At 41.7% G+C, this 19,328-nt stretch overlaps 1 protein-coding gene across 5 annotated transcripts in view; it reads right to left on the bottom strand.

Moving 5' to 3' along the window:
* The window catches only part of TANC1 (tetratricopeptide repeat, ankyrin repeat and coiled-coil containing 1), a 408,770-nt gene that overhangs the window by 214,495 nt on the left and 174,947 nt on the right, over positions 1-19,328 (bottom strand). For all 5 annotated transcript variants that reach the window (XM_029605548.1, XM_029605546.1, XM_029605545.1 and 2 more), the window contains one exon: positions 6,172-6,276. In XM_029605548.1, coding sequence (XP_029461408.1) covers positions 6,172-6,276 — 105 coding nt within the window. The remainder of the gene's footprint in view (positions 1-6,171; positions 6,277-19,328) is intronic.

Genomic DNA, 19,328 nt, shown 5'->3' with positions numbered 1-19,328 from the left:
CCTCCAAATTGAACAAAATTTGCACGGATGTTCTCTAGGGTCTCAAACAAAACCGTGCTAAATTTTTCACCTGGATCTCCATTGGTTGGACAGCTAGAGGCACTTGAATGGAGTCACCTCTGAGTACCATGCTCCGCTCAACCTAAAATGGCCATTTTGTCCAAGTGCTGCAGCCTGACAACACCTCTCAGGGGCCTGAAATTTTGTGGATTAGTACAACCCCTGGTGGCAAGTCCCAGTGCAAACTTTGGAACATAATAACGTCAGCTTGCCTCCCTTAATATGGTCCCAGAAAACAGAATGGAAGACTGTTTATGAAAGCCACAAATCAGGTAAAAAAGTAGACTGGTCACCTTAGTTCTTAAAAAAAATTTATTGAGGAGATCAAGTAGAGAAATATAAAAAGCAATAATCCAAAATGCCCGACTCTGGCCGAGTTTTGCCTATGATATGGGTTGCATCAGGGGCTTTATATATATGAAACTGATTATGTATGCGCAAGCTGGCTCACTTAGTCCAACTCTGTTGATTCCGCAATAAATGTATCTTTGCTATTGCCTAGTACTTCTATGGATCTATTAGAACATCATTTTCTCATCTCCAGCATGAGTAATGATAGAAAAAGTGCTTCCCGATAGAAATGCTCCATCAGCAACCAGATCTTTAGTGATAGCGTCACTGGTACTGTATGTATGGTGTGTTATGGACATGCAAGCTGAGCCACTGCCAATTCAGCAAAACTGACAACTTCATCGCCTAGGGGCCTCTCCAAACAACCAAACAAGGTACCAGCCACATGTTTCCTAGCTTTTATTTAAGCACAGAACAAGAAAAGGCAAGACACTACATACGAGAATTGCTTAAAAGGCAGATTTCACAAAAATTCACTTAGTCTTTTTTCCTGCTTTCCACATGTTTGAATGTCCCATCAATGCATGACAAAATGGCTTGTGAATAAATGTACTACCTGCCTGATGAAGTTATTATGGGTGCTCTTCTGGAACCCAACAAGTGTCTCTATGGGGCAGTCAGTAAAATGGCCTGGCAAGTGTTCTAGAACATGAATATTTTCCTGCCCTTCAAGTATCCAGCTTCCAACCTGTTCAGTATTTAGCTTGCATCTATGATAATTCCTGGTGGATTACCATATATATGAAGTCATTTTACTGGCTGTGCCATAGACACATCTGTTGGGCTTCAAAAGAGCACATTATTGCTACCCTTGATGCATTAATGAGAGCCATGTATGCTGGGGTGGATCCCGATTGTTTCTTTATCCGTGCCAACAGTGCAGTTGGTGCTTTCAAAGAAACAATCAGGGTCCACCTGCAGCAAACAGTCTAACCTGCACAGAGCAGCCATTACTACCCTTAACTGAAGGCTTGCGGATAACCTGCATGAAGCGGAATTTACAAACATAAGCTGCATGCTGGTAAGACTGGATGGATCATTTGGTCTTCATATGCCGTCATTACTATGTTATTATGTCTCGTTGACTCAGAGCTCCTGCCCAGCTCAGCACTGAGGAAGCTTGAAGAGGCTCCACTCTGGAAAAGGAACTGAAGGAATTTGCGGTGAGATGGCATGATCGAGATGTGTGCATACGCATCCTGAAGATCTAGAGAGCAAAGCCAATCTCCTCTTTGTAGAAGAGGAAGTAGAGAGCCCAAGGTTACAATCCTGAACTTTTCCTTCTGTAGATATGTTTAAGGCACGAGGGTCCAGTATTGGATGAATGCCCCCTGACTTTTTTGGGATGAGGAAATATCTGGAATAGAACCCCTGCCCCTGCTGGGAGAGGGGCATTGGTTCTAATGCCTGGGATTTCAGGAGGGTTGAAACCTCCTCCTCCAGAAGAGAGGAGTGGTCTGATGATCCCACGTCGGCAGAGGTCGGGAGTCTGCTGGTACAGACAGGAAGTTGAGGTGGTAACCTTGAGTCAGTACAGCAAGTACCCACTGATCTGAAGTGATCGTGTGCCATATGTTGGTGAAGTGGCACAACTGACCGCCAACGGGTACAGATGGTAGAGGAGGTTGGCTTATGCTCTCCAGCAAGGAGTCAAAATCCAGCAGCTGGGCCCGATGGAGGGGCTGGCTGAGTCTTCTGAGGCCAGGATTGTCTGGCCTGACCTGTCTGGTAAGGTCTGGAGGGGCGACCTGAGTAGCAGGAGGATAATATCTCTGTGGCTTGAAGGACAGCCGCTTAGAGTCTCTTTGGAATGTCCTTTTAGAGGTGGACAGGAAATCAGAAGGCACAGACGAAAGCTGGTGTAGCGTTTCATGGTGTAGCTGTACTACAGTCTCCTGGATTTTTTCCCTGAAGAGATTGTGTCCAGCTCAGGACAGGTCAGCCAATCTGTCCTGTACCTCTGGTCTTAAGTCAGAGGACTTCAGCCAGGCCCACCTTCGTGCACTAATTCCCGCTGCGGACACCCTCGAGGCAGTGTCAAAAATATCATAGGCAGCGCGGACCTCGTGCTTGCCAGCATCTAGACCCTTCTGAGCCAGGGCATTAAGTTGACCCTGAAGCTGGTCGGGTAAAGATTCAGAGAAATCCTGGATCTTCTCGAATAGGTCTCTGTTATACTTCGTCACGTATAACTGGTAGGAGGCAATGCGAGAAATAAGCTTTGATCCATGGAAAACACGACAGCCAAATGCATCGAGGGACCTCTGTTCTTTCCCTGGAGGAATGGAACATCGTGCTTTTTTCTGGGCTGACTCCACAACCACAGAATGGTGATCCAGCTGTGGTTTTTGGAAACTAGGGGCTGTCTGTACCAGGTAGGTGGCATGTTTTCCGATTTACTGGTGGTACAGAGCCTGGATGATCCCAATTCCTCTTCAGCAAGTCCAGGAGAACTTCATGAACAGGTATGGACATGATCTCCTTGGGTGCATCTATGAATTGGAGCACTTCCAGCATTTTGTGTCTGGAGTCCTCTTCTGTCTGAAGCTGGAATTGTATGGCTTCAGACATTTCCTTTATAAAATTAATAAAAGACAGGTCCTCTGGGGGAGAATGTCTTCTCTCCTCAGGGGGAAACGGCTCTTAAGGTAGATCATCCATATCCTGGGAATAACCATCGGTCCAAGGATCGTAAGGTTGATCATTGGCTCCCATAGGATCTCCAAAGGGGAGTAATGGTGCTATTCCTGAAGGATCAGGCCTAGGCACCGACGGCATCGATGGTGGCACAGATGGCATCTATGGTGGCACAGATTGAAGATGATGGCTGAATAGGCACTGATGGAACCAGTGACATCAACAGGCGAATCGGTGGCAAGATCCCAGACAGTCTGGGGATAGGTTCTGGCATCGGTGTTTCCTCGTCTTCCGATGACAAAGGTATCGGTTCCACCAGTGGAAGGGCATCGATCAGCGCATCCAGTCTGCCAAGTAGCGGTGCGAGCATCAGGTCGGTGACTGGAGCTGGCATCGGTGTTGGCACTGATGGAGGTTGGAAGACCTGCAATGCCTTACCGATGGCCTCTTGGATCATCCGATCCAATTTCTCGCGGAAGCCTGGGGCATGCAACCCCAGCTCCAGAGTAGGAGGCAATACTGGCATAGCTGGAGGGTCCACCGGTGAAAGTGGAGTCGCGGCTCCCGGCATCAATGAAGGTGAGGAACACCTCGGTGACCCAATTGCAGAGGAGGATGGGGCCTTCTCTGGACGGGATTTCTTTTTCGGTGGCTCTGTTGACGCCGATGCAGAGGGCTTGCCTGGATCAGCGGACTGAGCCTTCCGATGACGGTGTTGACGCTTTTCACAAAGTTCTCCTTGGTCCTTCTCTGGAGCCGATGAGGAAGAAGTCGACACCTTCGGAGTAGTAGGTGCCGGTCGGGCAGCATCAGTGTCTCGCTGCTGGCGAGAGGTCGATGGCACCGGCTCAGACGATGTCGAAGCGGTCGATGGAATCGGAGGCTTTGCCTGAAAAAGAAACTCCATCTTCTCTGAGCAGGCCTTACGGCCCTTCGGTGTCACTTGGGCACATTTGGTGCAAGTTAGGATATCATGTTCGGACCCCAAACATAACACACAAACCTTATGCGGGTCTGTGATGGACATTGTCCAAGGACAGTTGGGGCACCGACGAAAACCCGACACCATGGCTTCGACAAAATTTTAGCCATGGTGCAGTCGATGGCCGGTAAGCCCTGAAGGGAAAACTCGATGGGAATCGACCGCAAACGAGGGTAAAGTCTTACCTTTTGACTGTGGAGAACAGAATATATAGGGGGACCCCTATGGGCTAGAATGTTTTGAAAATTTTGAAAGAAGTTCCGTGAAGAAAATTCCTGTCAGGAATCTCTAGAGAGCTCCTTAACCCGCTTGGCTACTGCTACGTAGAAAAAAAAGAGACTGAAGGGGGACCCCTGCTGGATGCAGGGTTAGTGCCATGTTGGGCATGCCCAGCAGGTGCCAGTCAAAGTTCTAGAAACTATGACAAAAGTGTTCCGTGATTGGGCTCCATCCTGATGATGTCACCCATATGTGAGGACTACCATCCTGCTTGTCCTGTGAGAAAAGAGGGTACATAAATCCATGCAGTAGCTCAGAAGAGAAATGACCGGGGGACTCACAAGGCAGTGTCTGCATGGGAACTCCCCATATACTCAACATAGGAAAAGCTCTATTAGCTAGGAGAAAAGGGTCCTTTTGGGGCCATCTGATGGCATCACCCCCATGTGTCACTGCTAATTCAGACCTGTTTGTTGGAGAATAGAAGTTGACCCCTTCTCAATTTATTTGCACCTTTAAATCTTCTCAATTATGCCCTTGCTGTCTTAACTCCAAGCTTCTTACTTGTTTTTACTTGTATCACCTGCGTCTTAACTAGATTGCAAGCTACAAGCAGCACGGACTATACAGTAAGTGGTGTCTGCACAAAGCTGTGTGTATCTGGTATGTGCTATACAAATCATGACAATTGTTCTCTCATATTTAAATGGATCTAGCCACAATTAGCATATTGTCCTTGCTGGAGCTTTCACTAACCCTTCAGAGCAAGTGTAATTAGAGGCAACAAAAATGTTGTTTTAGAAGTTAACTTCTTGAAAGCTACATTTCTGATCTCACAAACAACTTTGCTTTCATCTGGCAAACTACATTTCTGCTATTAAACAAAAATAAAGTACAACCCTTAACATGTTTAATGGAACCAATTTTAAAGATTTCTTTTAAATGTTTTTTCTGCTTCTTCAAAGCTCCAATACCACCACAGGTTTGCCAAGGGTTTTCTCAGAGGCACAAAATATAAAAAAAATAATCACTTGATAAATCAGACCCACGCTCTACATAAAATATTGTATCCACACTAGCTGCTGCATCTTAAGCTCTGGCAGACATCAATACTCTAGTTAGTTTTGATTTTTTTTGGAATTTTAGTAACTGCTGATAAAACTCAAGAGCAATATGATGAGACATAATTCTTAAAGAAACTCATTCAGTCTTAGAAGCAGCAGACAGGAGGGTCAGCAAAGGGATATTTTTCAAATCAGGCTTCCTTATCCTTTCAGTTTAAGAGCAAGAAAATCCACAAATTTGTTAAATCAACTTATACTTTTCAGATTACTTTTAGCAGTGTTATTTCAGTTCCAAAAGCACTATAAACAATGACAATTTAGCAATAAACATGTAAAAATCCCTTAAATACTACCCATAGAGTTATGGTTTTCTCTAAACATAATAGAACAGGCAATTAAAACAACTTATTATGGGCTACTCAATTTTAATGCAACCTCAGACTTTTCAAGAATACCAATTACATTCAAAGCAGTAGATGTTACTTGTTTGCCAACACCCAGAACTCTCAGTCCTCCCCTTTGGTGTGTTCTTTTAAAATGCTTTATATACCATAAAAGTTTTCATTTTGCATTGACCATATTTTTACATACATGGTGACAACCAACCACATTAAATTCAAACCACTTTCAGAGAAAAAGCAAACTTGAACACCAGAAGTGCCAATTTTAGGCTTTGATTATGCTTTCAGATTATAACACGATTATGCAAAAATCTCTCCTACAAATCAGCTGTTCAACTCAATAGCACATTACTATGAAAAACAAGCTTCCTGCTGGGCACAGTTTCCCTCACTTCTATGAAAAGCTAGACATGTAAAATATAAAAAAAACCAAAACAGCATGCAACCCAATTCTTACCATTCTGACTTGATTCCGATAGCTCTGATACTTTTCGCAAAGGCATAGCCAGGGTATCTCCAGGCACTTTGGGACTTTCTACATACTTTGGTTTCCTGATTGGACCTGCAGGGAGAAAGATTTAAGCATATCAATTTTTTTTCCCAGACAGAACGCTGGCTGTCATATGTCTTGTGCAGTAGATATCCTCAGACAAATCTGGAAAGCTTCAAGTGCAACAACCAGCTACTTCAGTGAAAACCAATGAACTGCACTTCCAGTGCCGCTGACGTGTGCTGTCGGAAAGAAAACCTCCAGTCAGGCTCGCTTTGGAATGTAAACGCTGATGGAAAATGAAAACAATTAGCTTGCAGTGAAGTTCCTTCAATAAAATAGATGGTTTTGACATGTCTTAACTGAGACAATGTTTAGCAGGTCTTCTCCAGTCTTAAAAGTGCTTTTTTTTTTTTCATTTCAGTACAACAAAATGTCTGGTATATCTTACCAAATGAAAACTATAAACAGCCTGCAGTATTTTCACTTGTAACAGCTCCGCCCAGTAGTTCCTCATTCTAGGCAATTTATCCAACCCATGAGATTCACTCTGATCATAACTGGGATGAGAAGCTCCCTTGGCAACTGATCTATTTTGAAGGCTATTGACACTTTTCAAGCACCAGCATATTTAGCCCTTTCTTATCTTCTACACAATAATGAATTATGCCAAAGTGTTTAATGTTCATGCAAACCTTAACTTCACAACAAAGCTAGCACTTTATTTCTTAACACTATTGCAAATAATTGTGTCCACTGATTTAAAACTTTACATTGCAATAGAATTTGTTGAGCACAATATAAACATGGATAATGCTGCCATCTAAGGGCCCCTTAGAAAGGGCCAGGGCAGCCAGCAGCTTTACATTATAACACGCATTCAGCTCAGAGCATATTCAGAGAGTTTGTAGATCATTAATAGTGAAAACATTTTTAAAAAATGGCAGCCACAGAAATAGAAACTCTCAGATATTCTGCTTTCAGAAAACCAAAATTATGCAGAATTTTATGCATAGTAATTCTTTCTTGTCAATAGCTACAACCATATATTAATGGATTAGACAACTCTACTCCTAGAGGGAATCAAAAATTCTGTAAAATTCAGTAGACAACTTGGTCAAATAGCACAATATAATCACTGTCCGAGTAATAATTTAAAATGCAATATAGAAAACACATTACTCAAAGATGCATACTTTTTTTTTTTATGAAGTATTTCCCTATCATAAGGTTTGACCCCCTTCCCAGCTATCTCCCAAATTTGGCTTGAACTCTTTCCCCCTGCTTGATTTCTCTTTCCCCGTCCCCCCAGGGCCAAAGCCTGTCCCATCTCTCTCCCCTCCCTCCCTCCCTCATCTTCCTTCTCTCACCCCTACTCCAAAGCTTAAAACCCCCTTCCCAATTTTTTCTCTTTTCCACACGACTCAACCTCTACCCTCCCAGTTCTCTCTTTATCACTCAGCCCTTGCAAGACCCCAGCTCTCTCTGCCTGCTTATCTCCTCCTTCCCTGTTCTGGCTTATCCCTAATCAACACTTGCAAGCTTTCTTTCTGCCCCAACACAGCTTAACTTTGCTCTACCAGGTGTCTCAACCCCCTCCCCACCATCAAGACCCCTGCTCCCTATCTGCCCCTCTACCAAAGCTCAGACTTACTATACTCCATACTCATCTCTTTGTGCTCCTCCCTCTTTTCCCCCTTTCTCTCTCTACACTCCCACCCCCCCCAACTTTCTCTCACTGGCCCATCTCCAGATGACCCCCATCACAGCTCTCTCTGCCCCCCCCCCCCCCCCCACCTAGGCTCAAATCCCTTCCCCATAAGTTTCTCCGATCTTCCCCAAGCAAGATCACTGGCTCTCCCTATTACCCTCCCCTGCTGGCAGGGGAGCATAACCCACTGGTCCTGAGTTCATCTGTCCCCAAGCAAGATCACTGGCTCTCCCTATTACCCTCCCCTGCTGGCAGGGGAGCATAACCCACTGGTCCTGAGTTCATCTGTCTACACTAAGGAAAACAAAATTATCAGGTAAGTAATTTCTCCTCTTTCTCTCCTACCCTGCTCCGCCCCCAGCTCCGAAGCTGGCTGTCTAGCTAGCTCTCTTGCAGGCTCCACCTCCACTGCTCCCTCCTACATCCCAGTGTATGAACCGCCACTGTCACCTCCCTCTCTGGGCCCATACATGGTAGCACATGCCACTGCTGCAGCATCCTTTCTGGGGCATGCACACCAGCACATACCACTGTTACAGCCTTTTCTCTGGCTCCTGGGCAGGCCAACACCACCCCCAATGTAGTCTCCTCTCCAAGCCTGATCATACCAGTATGCACCACCGCTGCAGCCTCCTGATCCCCACCACAAATTGTGTGGGGAAGTGCAGAATTCTGCACAAACTGTGCTGCGCAGTTGCACAGAAATACCCCGAGTGCATCACATTACACTTCCAATTTATATGCAGCCCTCCTCCAGTGCAGCTTACAACATAACAAAAATGGTTCCTGTTTAACTGTAAACCGATACGATGTGTGAACGGTTATCGGTATAAAAAAGACATTAAATAAATAAATAAATAAATAAATAAAATACATAAAAAAAAAATACAATAGCATGGATTGATATACAAATGGAATGGGCATGCCCTGAGTAATCACAACGTTTATTTGTGTATTGTATATTGTTGTATGTTATTTTGTATGCCGCTGCAATCAGTGGAGTGTACGGCTAACACATTTTTTAAATAAATAAATAGGAAGTATTAAAGAGAATCTAAAACAAAGAAGAGAGCACTTATCCCCTGTTCCAGTTCCTACAAAAGATTCCTAATCTGGACAATAAAACTGATGAAGAAAAGGAAAATCAAACAATTTAAAAATATCTCTCTTCTATGTGGATAGATGACATGCTACTTCAGCTTGAGTAGTCACTTCATTGGGAGGCAGTTTTGAACCAGCAGGACAGGGATTCCCAATCCTGTCCTGGTGACACCACAATCAGTTAGGATTTTAGGATTTCTACAATGAATATGCACGTGTGATATGAATGGTCTTTCAAAGAGATGAACAGGAGTTGTTTCTGTATTGAAATTTGGGAATTAATGGAGAAATTACTTACCTGATAATTTTGTTTTCCTTAGTGTAGACAGATGAACTCAGGACCAGTGGGTTATGCTCCCCTGCCAGCAGGTGGAGACTGAGCAAGCTGACGTCACAGTATATATACTCCTGCAGTGTGACCCCAGCACGTCAGTAGTCTCTTCAAAAGCAATTGTGGACAGACTAGCAAAAAACTTGATTAAAAACAGCCAACCAGAACTGTACTCAACCATCAATGAACACTGATCTCAATTAAGAACATAGATACTCCAATCTAGGGACTAGATGAACACTTATCAGTAAACTCTTGGGATCCGTAGCCCCACAGGAAGACTACTGACACAATCAATCAGCAGCCGAAGACGGGAAGCTGAGTCCATCTGCCTACATTAAGGAAAATTAAATTATCAGGTAAGTAATTTCTCCATTTCCTAGCATACAGACAGATGGACTCAGGCCAGTATGATGTACCAAAGCTACTCCCAAACAGGGTAGGAGGCTGCTAGTCAACACCACACATGCAAAGGCCGCATCGTCCTGGGCCTGCACATCCAGATGATAAAATTTGGAAAAGGTATGTAAGGAGAACCACGTCACAGCTTGGCAGATATCGACAGGAAACAACAAACTAACCTCCGCCCATGACACCGCCTGAGCTCTAGTGGAATGAGCCTAACCTGAGTAGGCAATGGCTCATGACCGTGATCACCTCCTTAATCCAGCGAGCTATTGTAGCCCATGAAGCTGGAGCGCCCTGCTTCCTTCCACCATGAAGGACAAACAGGAGATCTGTCTTTTGGAAAGGTTCAGAAACCTCCAGATACCACACGACAAGCCTCTTGACATCCAAGGAATGCAGGTGGTGATACTCCTCCACATCCCTGACCTTATCCAGGGACGGCAAGGAAATAGACTGATTCAAATGAAACTTTGAAACCACCTTAGACAAGAAGGACAGAACGGTATGCAACTGTAATGCTCCTGGAATCACCTGAAGGAAGGACTCCCAGCAAGACAAGGCCTGCAGTTTGAAAATGCGATGCACAGAACAGATAGCCACCAGGAATACTGTCTTTAATGTCACAGAATATATAGCCACCAGCAATACTGTCTTCAACGTCAATAACCGCAAGGAAAGGCTGCGCAGCGGTCGAAACATAGGGCCTGCCAGAATGTCCAGCACCAAATTCAGACTCTACAAGGAAACTGGCATCCTCAAGGGAGGCCGAAAGTGCTTCACCTCCTTCAAGAAATGGGCCACATCAGGATGCCCTTCAAACATGCAAGAGCTGTAACCTGAACCTTCAAGGAATTAAGGATCAATTCTTTATTCAACCCATCCTGCAAAAAATCCAGAATAAGTGGGGTCTTAACTGTCGGCACTGCTGGGAAAGCAGTGCATGTTTCAGAGGACTGTATCTTTGAAGGATACTAATGAAAATAGGAAAGTTAAGGCATCCCAACAGAGAGGTTCCAATAAAAACAAAAGTAGCCCATGTGCCTATAAGTAAAGAATCACCTGAGCTAAAGAATTCCAAATTATCCATATCAACTGAAAAAGAAAGTTGTTAATACAAATAAAAAACGCACTTTGAAATGTCTGTATGCCAGTACCAGAAGTCTAAAAAATAAGATGGGAGAGTTAGAATGAAACATAATTGGCATCTCAGAGACCTGGTGGAAGGAGGATAACCAATGGGACAGTGCTATATTAGGGTACAAATTATACTGCAATGATAGGGAGGATCAACTTAGTGGGAGTGTAGCACTTTACGTCCGGGAGGGTATAGAATCCAACAGAATAAAATCGTACAAGAGACTAAATGCTCATTAGAATCTATATGGGTAGAAATCCCATGTGTGTTGGGTAAGAGTATAGTGATAGGAGTATACTATTGTCCACCTGGCCAAAATGATCAGACGGATGATGAAATGCTAAGAGATCAGGGAAGATAACCAATTTGGCAATGCAGTAATAATGGGAGATTTCAGTTACCTCAATACCACAGTAAGGGTAAGTATACATTCAATTTCAACGTCATCTATTGGCATACCTTAAAAAAATGTTTTATTAACTTCAATAATTCATATATCAAGTTAAATACAAAACAATTTGTGTATCTGCTGTTTTTATGTCAAAAACATGTAAAGCATACAGACTATTACCAAGCATCATACACATATACCACATACATACAATATAAATCAAATTTCATTTTTTAGATCCTTCAGAACCCTGGGTTGAATACCATCCGGTCCAGATGCTTTGCTACTTTTTAGCTTGTCAATCTGGCCTACTACACTTTCCAGGTTCACAGTGATTTGTTTCAGTTCATATGAATCATCACTCTTGAAAACCATCTCTGGAACCGGTATCTCCCCAACATCCTCATTAGTAAACATAGGAGCAAAGAATTCATTTAGTCTTTCTGCAGTGGCCTTATCTTCCCTAAGAGCCCCTTTAACCCCTAGGTCATCTAACGGTCCAACAGACTTCCTCACAGATTTCTTGCTTTGGATATATTTTAAAAAGTTTTTATTATGAGTTTTTGCCTTTATGGCCAACTTCATTTCAAATTCTCTAGCCTGCCTTATCAGTGTTTTACACTTAACTTGACAATGCTTATGCTTTTTCCTGTTTTCTTCAGTTGGATCCTTCTTCTAATGTTTGAAGGATGTTTTTTAGGCTAAAATAGCTTCTTTCACCTCACCTTTTAACCATGCTGGTAATCGTTTTGCCTTCCTCCTACCTTTCTTAATGCATGGAATACATCTGGACTGCGCTTCTAAGATTGTATTTTTAAGTTTTTTTCTATTTTGTATTTTTAAGTTTTTTCTATTTTCATCATTTTATCTAAGTTTCCCTTTTGAAAATTTAGTTTTGGAGCTGTAGATTTACATATTTGTACCTCTTCCAGTCATTAGTTCAAATTAGATCATGTAATGCTTACTATTGCTAAGTGGCCCCACCACCATTACCTTTCTCACCAAATCCTGCATTCCACTAAGAATTAAATCGAAAATAACTTCCTCTCTTGTTTGTTCTTGAACCAATTGCTCTATGAAGCAGTAGCGTTTATTCCATCCAGGAACCTTGTCTGTAGCATGTCCCTAAATTTACATACTATTTACCATACAATTCCCCATATTGAACATCTATGTGGTGAACTGAAGATCTAGCCATTCCCTCAGGAAGAATTTCCATATTTGTATGATTCCTTATATGAAGATCTACATGATGAATTGAAGAACTAGTCGTCCCTTCAGGAAGATTTCTATACATTTGTATCAGACTAAATTAAGAACTGTTTTCTTTTTCTATTTCTATTAGAATAGAATCTAGGTGATTGTTGCTGAGTTATTTTTATTTGTAACCTATCATTGAAATCATCCATTGTACCTGAAGACTGGAGGGGGGCCAATGCAATCCCAATATTTAAAAAGGGCTCCAGGGGCGATCCAGTAAACTATAGACCAGTGAGCCTGACTTCAGTGCTGGGAAAAATAGTGGAAACTATTCTAAAGATTAAAATAACAGAGCATATAGAAAGACATGGTTTAATGGAACACAGTCAGCATGGATTTACCCAAGGCAAGTCTTTCCTTACAAATCTGCTTCTTTTTCTTGAAGGGGTTAATAAACATGTGAAAAAAGGTGAACTTGTAGATGTACTGTATTTGGATTTTCAGAAGACATTTGACAAAGTCCCACATGAGAGGCTTCTAAGGAAACTAAAAAGTCATGGGATAGGAGGCAGTGTCCTTTCGTGGATTACAGACTGGTTGAAAGACAGGAAACGGAGAGTAGGATTAAATTGTCAACAGTAGATAATACATTGAAATTGTCGGCTCAGTGCACTGCAGCAGTCAAAAAAAGCAAACAATGTTAGGAATTATTAGGAAGGAAATAGTTAATAAAACAGAAAATGTTATAATGCCTCTATAGCGCTCCATGGTGAGACCGCACCTTGAATACTGTGTACAATTTTGCTCACCCCATCTCAAAAAAGATACAGTTGTGATGGAGAAGGTACAGAGAAGGGCAACCAAAATGATAAAGGGGATGGAATAGCTCCCCTATGAGGAAAGGCTGAAGAGGTTAGGGCTGTTCACCTTAGAGAAGAGATGGCTGAGGGGGGATATGATAGAAGTCTTTAAAATCATGAGAGGTCTTGAACGAACAGATGTGAATCAGTTATTTACACTTTCAGATAATAGAAGGACTAGGGGGCACTCCATGACGTTAGCAAGTAGCACATTTAAGACTAATCGGATAAAATTCTTTTTCACTCGACACACAATTAAGCACTGGAATTTGTTGCCAGAGGATGTGATTAGTGCAGCTGGGTTTAAAAAAAGGTTTGGATAAGTTCTTGGAGGAGAAGTCCATTAACTGCTATTAATAAAGATGACTTAGGGAATGGTCTTGCTATTACTGGCATCAGTAGCATGGGATCTTCTTGGTGTTTGGGTACTTGCCAGGTTCTTGTGCCCTGGTTTGGCCTCTGTTAGAAACAGGATGCTGGGCTTGATGGACCTTTTGTCTGACCTAGCATGGCAATTTCTTATGACCACATAGCTCCTAATGAGTTAGCAAGCATGAAGGGTCTGAAAACCGCAGAAGAAAAAAATTACATTTTTCTCAATATGTAATACTATATGCTTTCCAAAAAATGGAATGTTGGAAAGATTCACATAAAAGGGATTGATGTTCATCTGTCAGTACAATAACAAAAAAAAAGAAATTCATTACATAATGCAAGCAAGAAGAAAATGTAAATATCTTGGTCTCTGAAAACCAGAAACTTTGGGTCAGGATTTTCAGAGAATCCATCCCCCAAAAATAATCTCCACTGCTTTTTATAGGAAACTGTTAGAGCTACAGAATGTTGAATAGTGTTCCATTACAAAAGCTCCCCACACCACCACAGAAGGCCAGGGAAAAATAAACAGCCAGTCATGGATAGCACCAAAAGGTACTTTCAAAGCTACTTCCCCCTTACTTCCAAAGTCACATACACCCCACACCTACCTCTAGATTCCTCACACCACACTCCTATGCCCCCACCTCCCCACACACATTTCTGCACCATACCTCTCATACACACAAACTCCCCATACACTCCCAACCACCTACAACATATGCAAACACCCCTATACATCTATGAAGGCATATGTAAGAAAGACCCTCAGAACACCTTAAGTGAACCTGACCTGGCCCACCTTAAGGCACAGCCAAAGTGAATGCTGGTCCCAAGGCATTTCCCTTATCAGGGAATAAGAGAGCAGTTCAAGTGGAAACAGGAAGGCCCTGCAGAGAAGCAGCACAGAATACACTAAAACTGGCTATGTTTGATTGCTTTGACTATTTTTAACTGCTGAGGCAACCAAGGTCTTTTCTGCTTGTTTCATTTTGTGTAAATAATAAAAAATTTGTAAAAAACATCAGAGTCCAGACTCCTCTGTCCTCCAACATATTCATGGCTTTAACATATGATGTGAGCACTGGGATCATCTTCTCTAAGTGCCAGCACTGAAAAGAAGCCCACATCCAAAAAAATTGTTTCTCTTAGGACCTTTCTGCAGTGGCAACTGAGAGTTAAATTTTTATTTTATTTATTTTATTTTAATTTATTATTTTTACTATACCGGCTTTCATGACATGGATCACATCAAACCGGTTTACATTTAACAAAGGTTTACATTTAACAAAGTGTGCAAGATAAGAGATAACTCAAACAACTGTAACAAGAGGATTGTAAGGAGAGTGACAGTTACAATAAAACAGGGAAAATAAATAACTGGGACTTGGAAGTGAGAAGAGGGGGATTAAACTTACAGCAACTTATTTACAAGGTTACAAGTTTGAGTCCGATTAAATGTGATTTGTATAGTAAATGATAGTGTTAATAATGTGAAGGTGGGAAGCCTTGTGAAGAGGGATAGCCTTGTTTGTATAGATAGGGAACTGCAGTGAATCAGAGCCAGGTAGGCTAGGGTTTTTTCTTTTTTTCTCCCTGAAGCAAAAGAGATTTTATCTTCTGTACTCCTGAATAAGTCAGTGTCCCTCTGAGAAGAGTAGCCTCTGCAGCACCACAGTTATGCCAAAATGAAGCAAATACTATAGACCCTTGCAGAGGGACAACAGCAACAAAAGCAGTGGGACAAAACCAATATAGCCAGCGGCAGGCACTACAGGAACAATTCAAAAAGCAAAAGCTGTCACTGGCCCAGATAGCACAAGCTGTGCAAATTATCATGACCCGGCAGCCCCCATTATCTCTGGTAATACATACATTGACATCAGGAGAAGATTCCCAACTGTTTTCTGAGGAAATGTGAGAGAACTGTCAGGCTGGCCAGAAGCCATGTGGACTACAGACCTAGGCAATCTGTTTATAGGCAGCAGCATTCCAAGCTGCCAACCCAGATGGAAGAGCTAGCTATACCTAAGTTTTGGCTGCCATCCTCGAAAGAGCTGGGTGCACCTCAGAAGTATATCAGCAACAGTTCCAGAAGGGAACACTCCAGCCTGGGGAAAGTCCATGGAGCTTTTTCTATCTGCTAAAAGATGTTGGCTGGAAATGCTGCAGCTGAAGGGGAAGATGGGCATTGAAGTAGCCAAGCTATTCCTCTTAGAGCAGTTCCTGAACGGGCTGAAACAGTCTACGTGAAAGTGGATATGTCAGCACCATAGTGGTAACAGATATATGTTGAAAAGAATTGCAGAGAGCGATGATCCTTGCGGAACTCCGGAATTTGGTGGTATACCAATTAGATTTTGACATTCCTAATGTTATTCTTTGGGGACGTTCTGATATGAAGGAAGTGAACCATTGTAGAACAGTGTCTGCAATTCCGATTTGTTTAAGGTTTAGCAGTAGTATGTCATGATTTAAAGTATTGAACGCTGCCGAAATGTCAAGCAGCACCATGATGTAATCTGTGTTTGAGTCAAATCCGCTTAGGATGTTGTCAAATGATGAAAGAAGTAAAGATTCAGTACTGTGTCCTTTTCTAAATTCGTGTTGGTTAGCATGTAAAATACTAACACTAACTGATTTCAGAACAGTACTTCAAGCACTAGTGTTCTACAGCACGGACTACTGTAATGCCCTTTTACTACCATCTACCACCATCTCTTGAAGCATCAGCTTTTTTTTTACTACCATCTACCACCATCTCTTGAAGCATCAGCTTTCTAGCTCATGCTCTTCCCATAGTTATTTTATTTTATATATCGTTTTTACGTTTAATATTTAATATTTAATATTTATTGACCTACGTTCTTTTGTTCAATAATTTGTTGTTTGTTTAATGTTACGCTGCACGTTCTCTGTTCAATACTGTTCAATACTTTGTCTATTGTTTAATGTAACGCCTTACCGGCGACAGTTTTGTTATATGGAAACCGACTTGATTTGATATGTATATCGAGAATGTCGGTATATAAAAACCCTAAATAAGTAAAATAAATAAATACTAGGACTCCCGAATTCAACATTAAGGCCACTTCAAATTCTTCAAAACACAGCAGCTAGAATACTAACCGGAAAAAGGAGGAGGGACCAAATAACCAAAACCCTGGCAGAATTACATTGGCTACCTATTGAACACAGAATTAAATACAAAGCCCTATGTACCATACATAAACTAATACATGATGAAAAATCGGACTGGCTAAACACAGCATTGCGAGTGAACGTCCCACACAGAAACCTTCAATCGGCAAATAAAGCACTCTTAACCATTCCACAGTAAAAACAGTGAGACTAACTGAAGTGAGAGAAAGGGCCTTTTTAGCAGGCTCCACACTTTGGAACACAATGCCTCTAGAGATCAGATTGCAAAGAGATCTCAAAACCTTTAGGAAAAGTTTAAAAACATGGTTTTTTAAACAAGCATTTTATAAAGAGACTGGAGAATGAAAATATACAGGAATAGGCAGAAGAATACCAGCACACAGCACTATTCTAAGAATGTGCATTTTAATAATCTATGAACACTACCTCACAATAAACGTAATTGTAAACACTATAAATATGATTTTTACCCATGCACCGTACCTTACAGGTATACTTGGTCATGACCTACTTCACTAAATAATTGATTGTCTAATGATTTACTGTAACTGAACCTTTTGTGGCACCTATTAGAATGTACTATAGTACGCATTCACCTACATTAATTTAAGTGCCTACATGTAAACCGTTGCGATGGTATATAACTTAGCGATGGTATACAAAAGAATTTAAATAAATAATATAAACTGTTGTCTTGTATGTAGTCAGATAATTGGCGAAGTACAACAGATTAGATGATTTTGGCCATTGATGGAATAGGACGGTAATTTGATACATCCAGTGGGTCTTGGGTTTTATTCTTTGGTACTGGTGTAATTGATGTCTTTTTCAGGGATGCAGGAAAGATACCTCTCCTGTGCGCACGATTCAGAAAAATAATTTATTCAAATTAGGGTCCACAGTAAAAAGAGGCGCTAGGGACACTAGCACGTCCCTAGTGCCTCTTTTTGGACAGGAGCGGTGGCTGTCACCGGGTTTGACAGCAGACACTCAATTTTGCCGGCATCGGTTCTCAAACCCGCTGACAGCCACAGGTTCGGAAACTGGACGCCAGCAAAACTGAGCATCCTGTTTTCAACCCGCGAGCCACGGGCCGATTTAAAATTCTTTTTTTTTAATTTTTGATTTTAAACATTTGGGACCTCCGACTTAATATCGCCATGATATTAAATCGGAGGCGTACAGAAAAGCAGTTTTTACTGCTTTCCTGTACGCACTAATTTCTGAAAGAAAATGTGCGGCTTGACTGCACATTTTACTTTCTGTATTGCATGGGAATAACTAATAGGGCCATCAACATGCATTTGCATGTTGGGGGCGCTATTAGTTTCGAGGGGGTTGGACGCGCGTTTTCGACGCGCTATTACCCCTTACTGAATAAGGGGTAAAGCTAGCGCATCGAAAACGCGTGTCCAACTGCAGGTTAACAGTGCGCTCCAATGGACTGTATTGGCCTGTAAGTTAGAGATAGACTGAGCAATATATTCTTTGGCATTCCTTAGTCCAGAGCAATGATTTAATTTATTGAAAGGCTTAGATTTTGTTAGGATGTTGATTATGTCTTTGTTATTTATCCTACTGAAATCTGATAAAGAGCAAGTGGCTTGTGGAAGGGTCGAATTAGGAATAGGTAGTGTAGCAAATTCAGCTGAAATATTTTCTATTTTCTTTTCAAAATGGTTTGCTATGTTATTGCATGGTTCATTGGTTGCTAATTGGGATATATTATATGGTGTTGTCATTAGACTTCTTACAATATTAAATAGAACTGTTGGGTTTCCATTGTCAGCCTGAATTTTAGATGCATAGTATTCTTTCTTTGCTTTTATTCTTTTTTATATTGTTGCAAGTATGTATAATATGCTTGTTTGCGTGCTGGTAATATAGATGGGCTCCATTCTCCCATAAAAAGGAAAAAAGTATTAGCAGAATTAAAAAAAAACAAACCCATGTCCAATATTATGTTCTCAAAGGAGGTGGCTGACAAAATTAAAGCTAAAAGAACAGCATTCAAGAAATATAAAGGATCCCAAAGGGAGGAGCACAAAGAAGAATATTTGTATCAACTGAGGGAGACGAAGAAAACAATCAAGTTGGCAAAAAATCAAGCAGAAGAGAGGATTGCCAAGGAGATAAAAAATGGTGACAAAACATTTTTCAGATACATCAGCGAAAAGAGAAAGGTCCAAAGTGGTATAGTGAAATTGAAAGGTGGTAAGGATCAATGTGTGGAGACAGACGAAGAAATGGCAGAAATATTAAACGAATACTTCAGCTCTGTGTTCACTAAAGAAGACCCTGGAGAAGGACCATTTCTACACAACAAGAAACTGGAGGGAAGTGGAATAGATGAAAATCCTTTTACAGTAGAAAATGTGTGGGAAGAGCTAAAGAACCTGAAAGTGGACAAAGCCATGGGGCCTGATGGGATTCATCCAAGGATATTGAGG

The sequence above is a fragment of the Rhinatrema bivittatum genome, chromosome 6, assembly GCF_901001135.1.
Source record: "Rhinatrema bivittatum chromosome 6, aRhiBiv1.1, whole genome shotgun sequence".
NCBI classification, from domain to species: domain Eukaryota; kingdom Metazoa; phylum Chordata; class Amphibia; order Gymnophiona; family Rhinatrematidae; genus Rhinatrema; species Rhinatrema bivittatum.
Note: the sequence above shows the minus strand (reverse complement) of the source record. Positions and strands in the feature narration are given on the sequence as shown.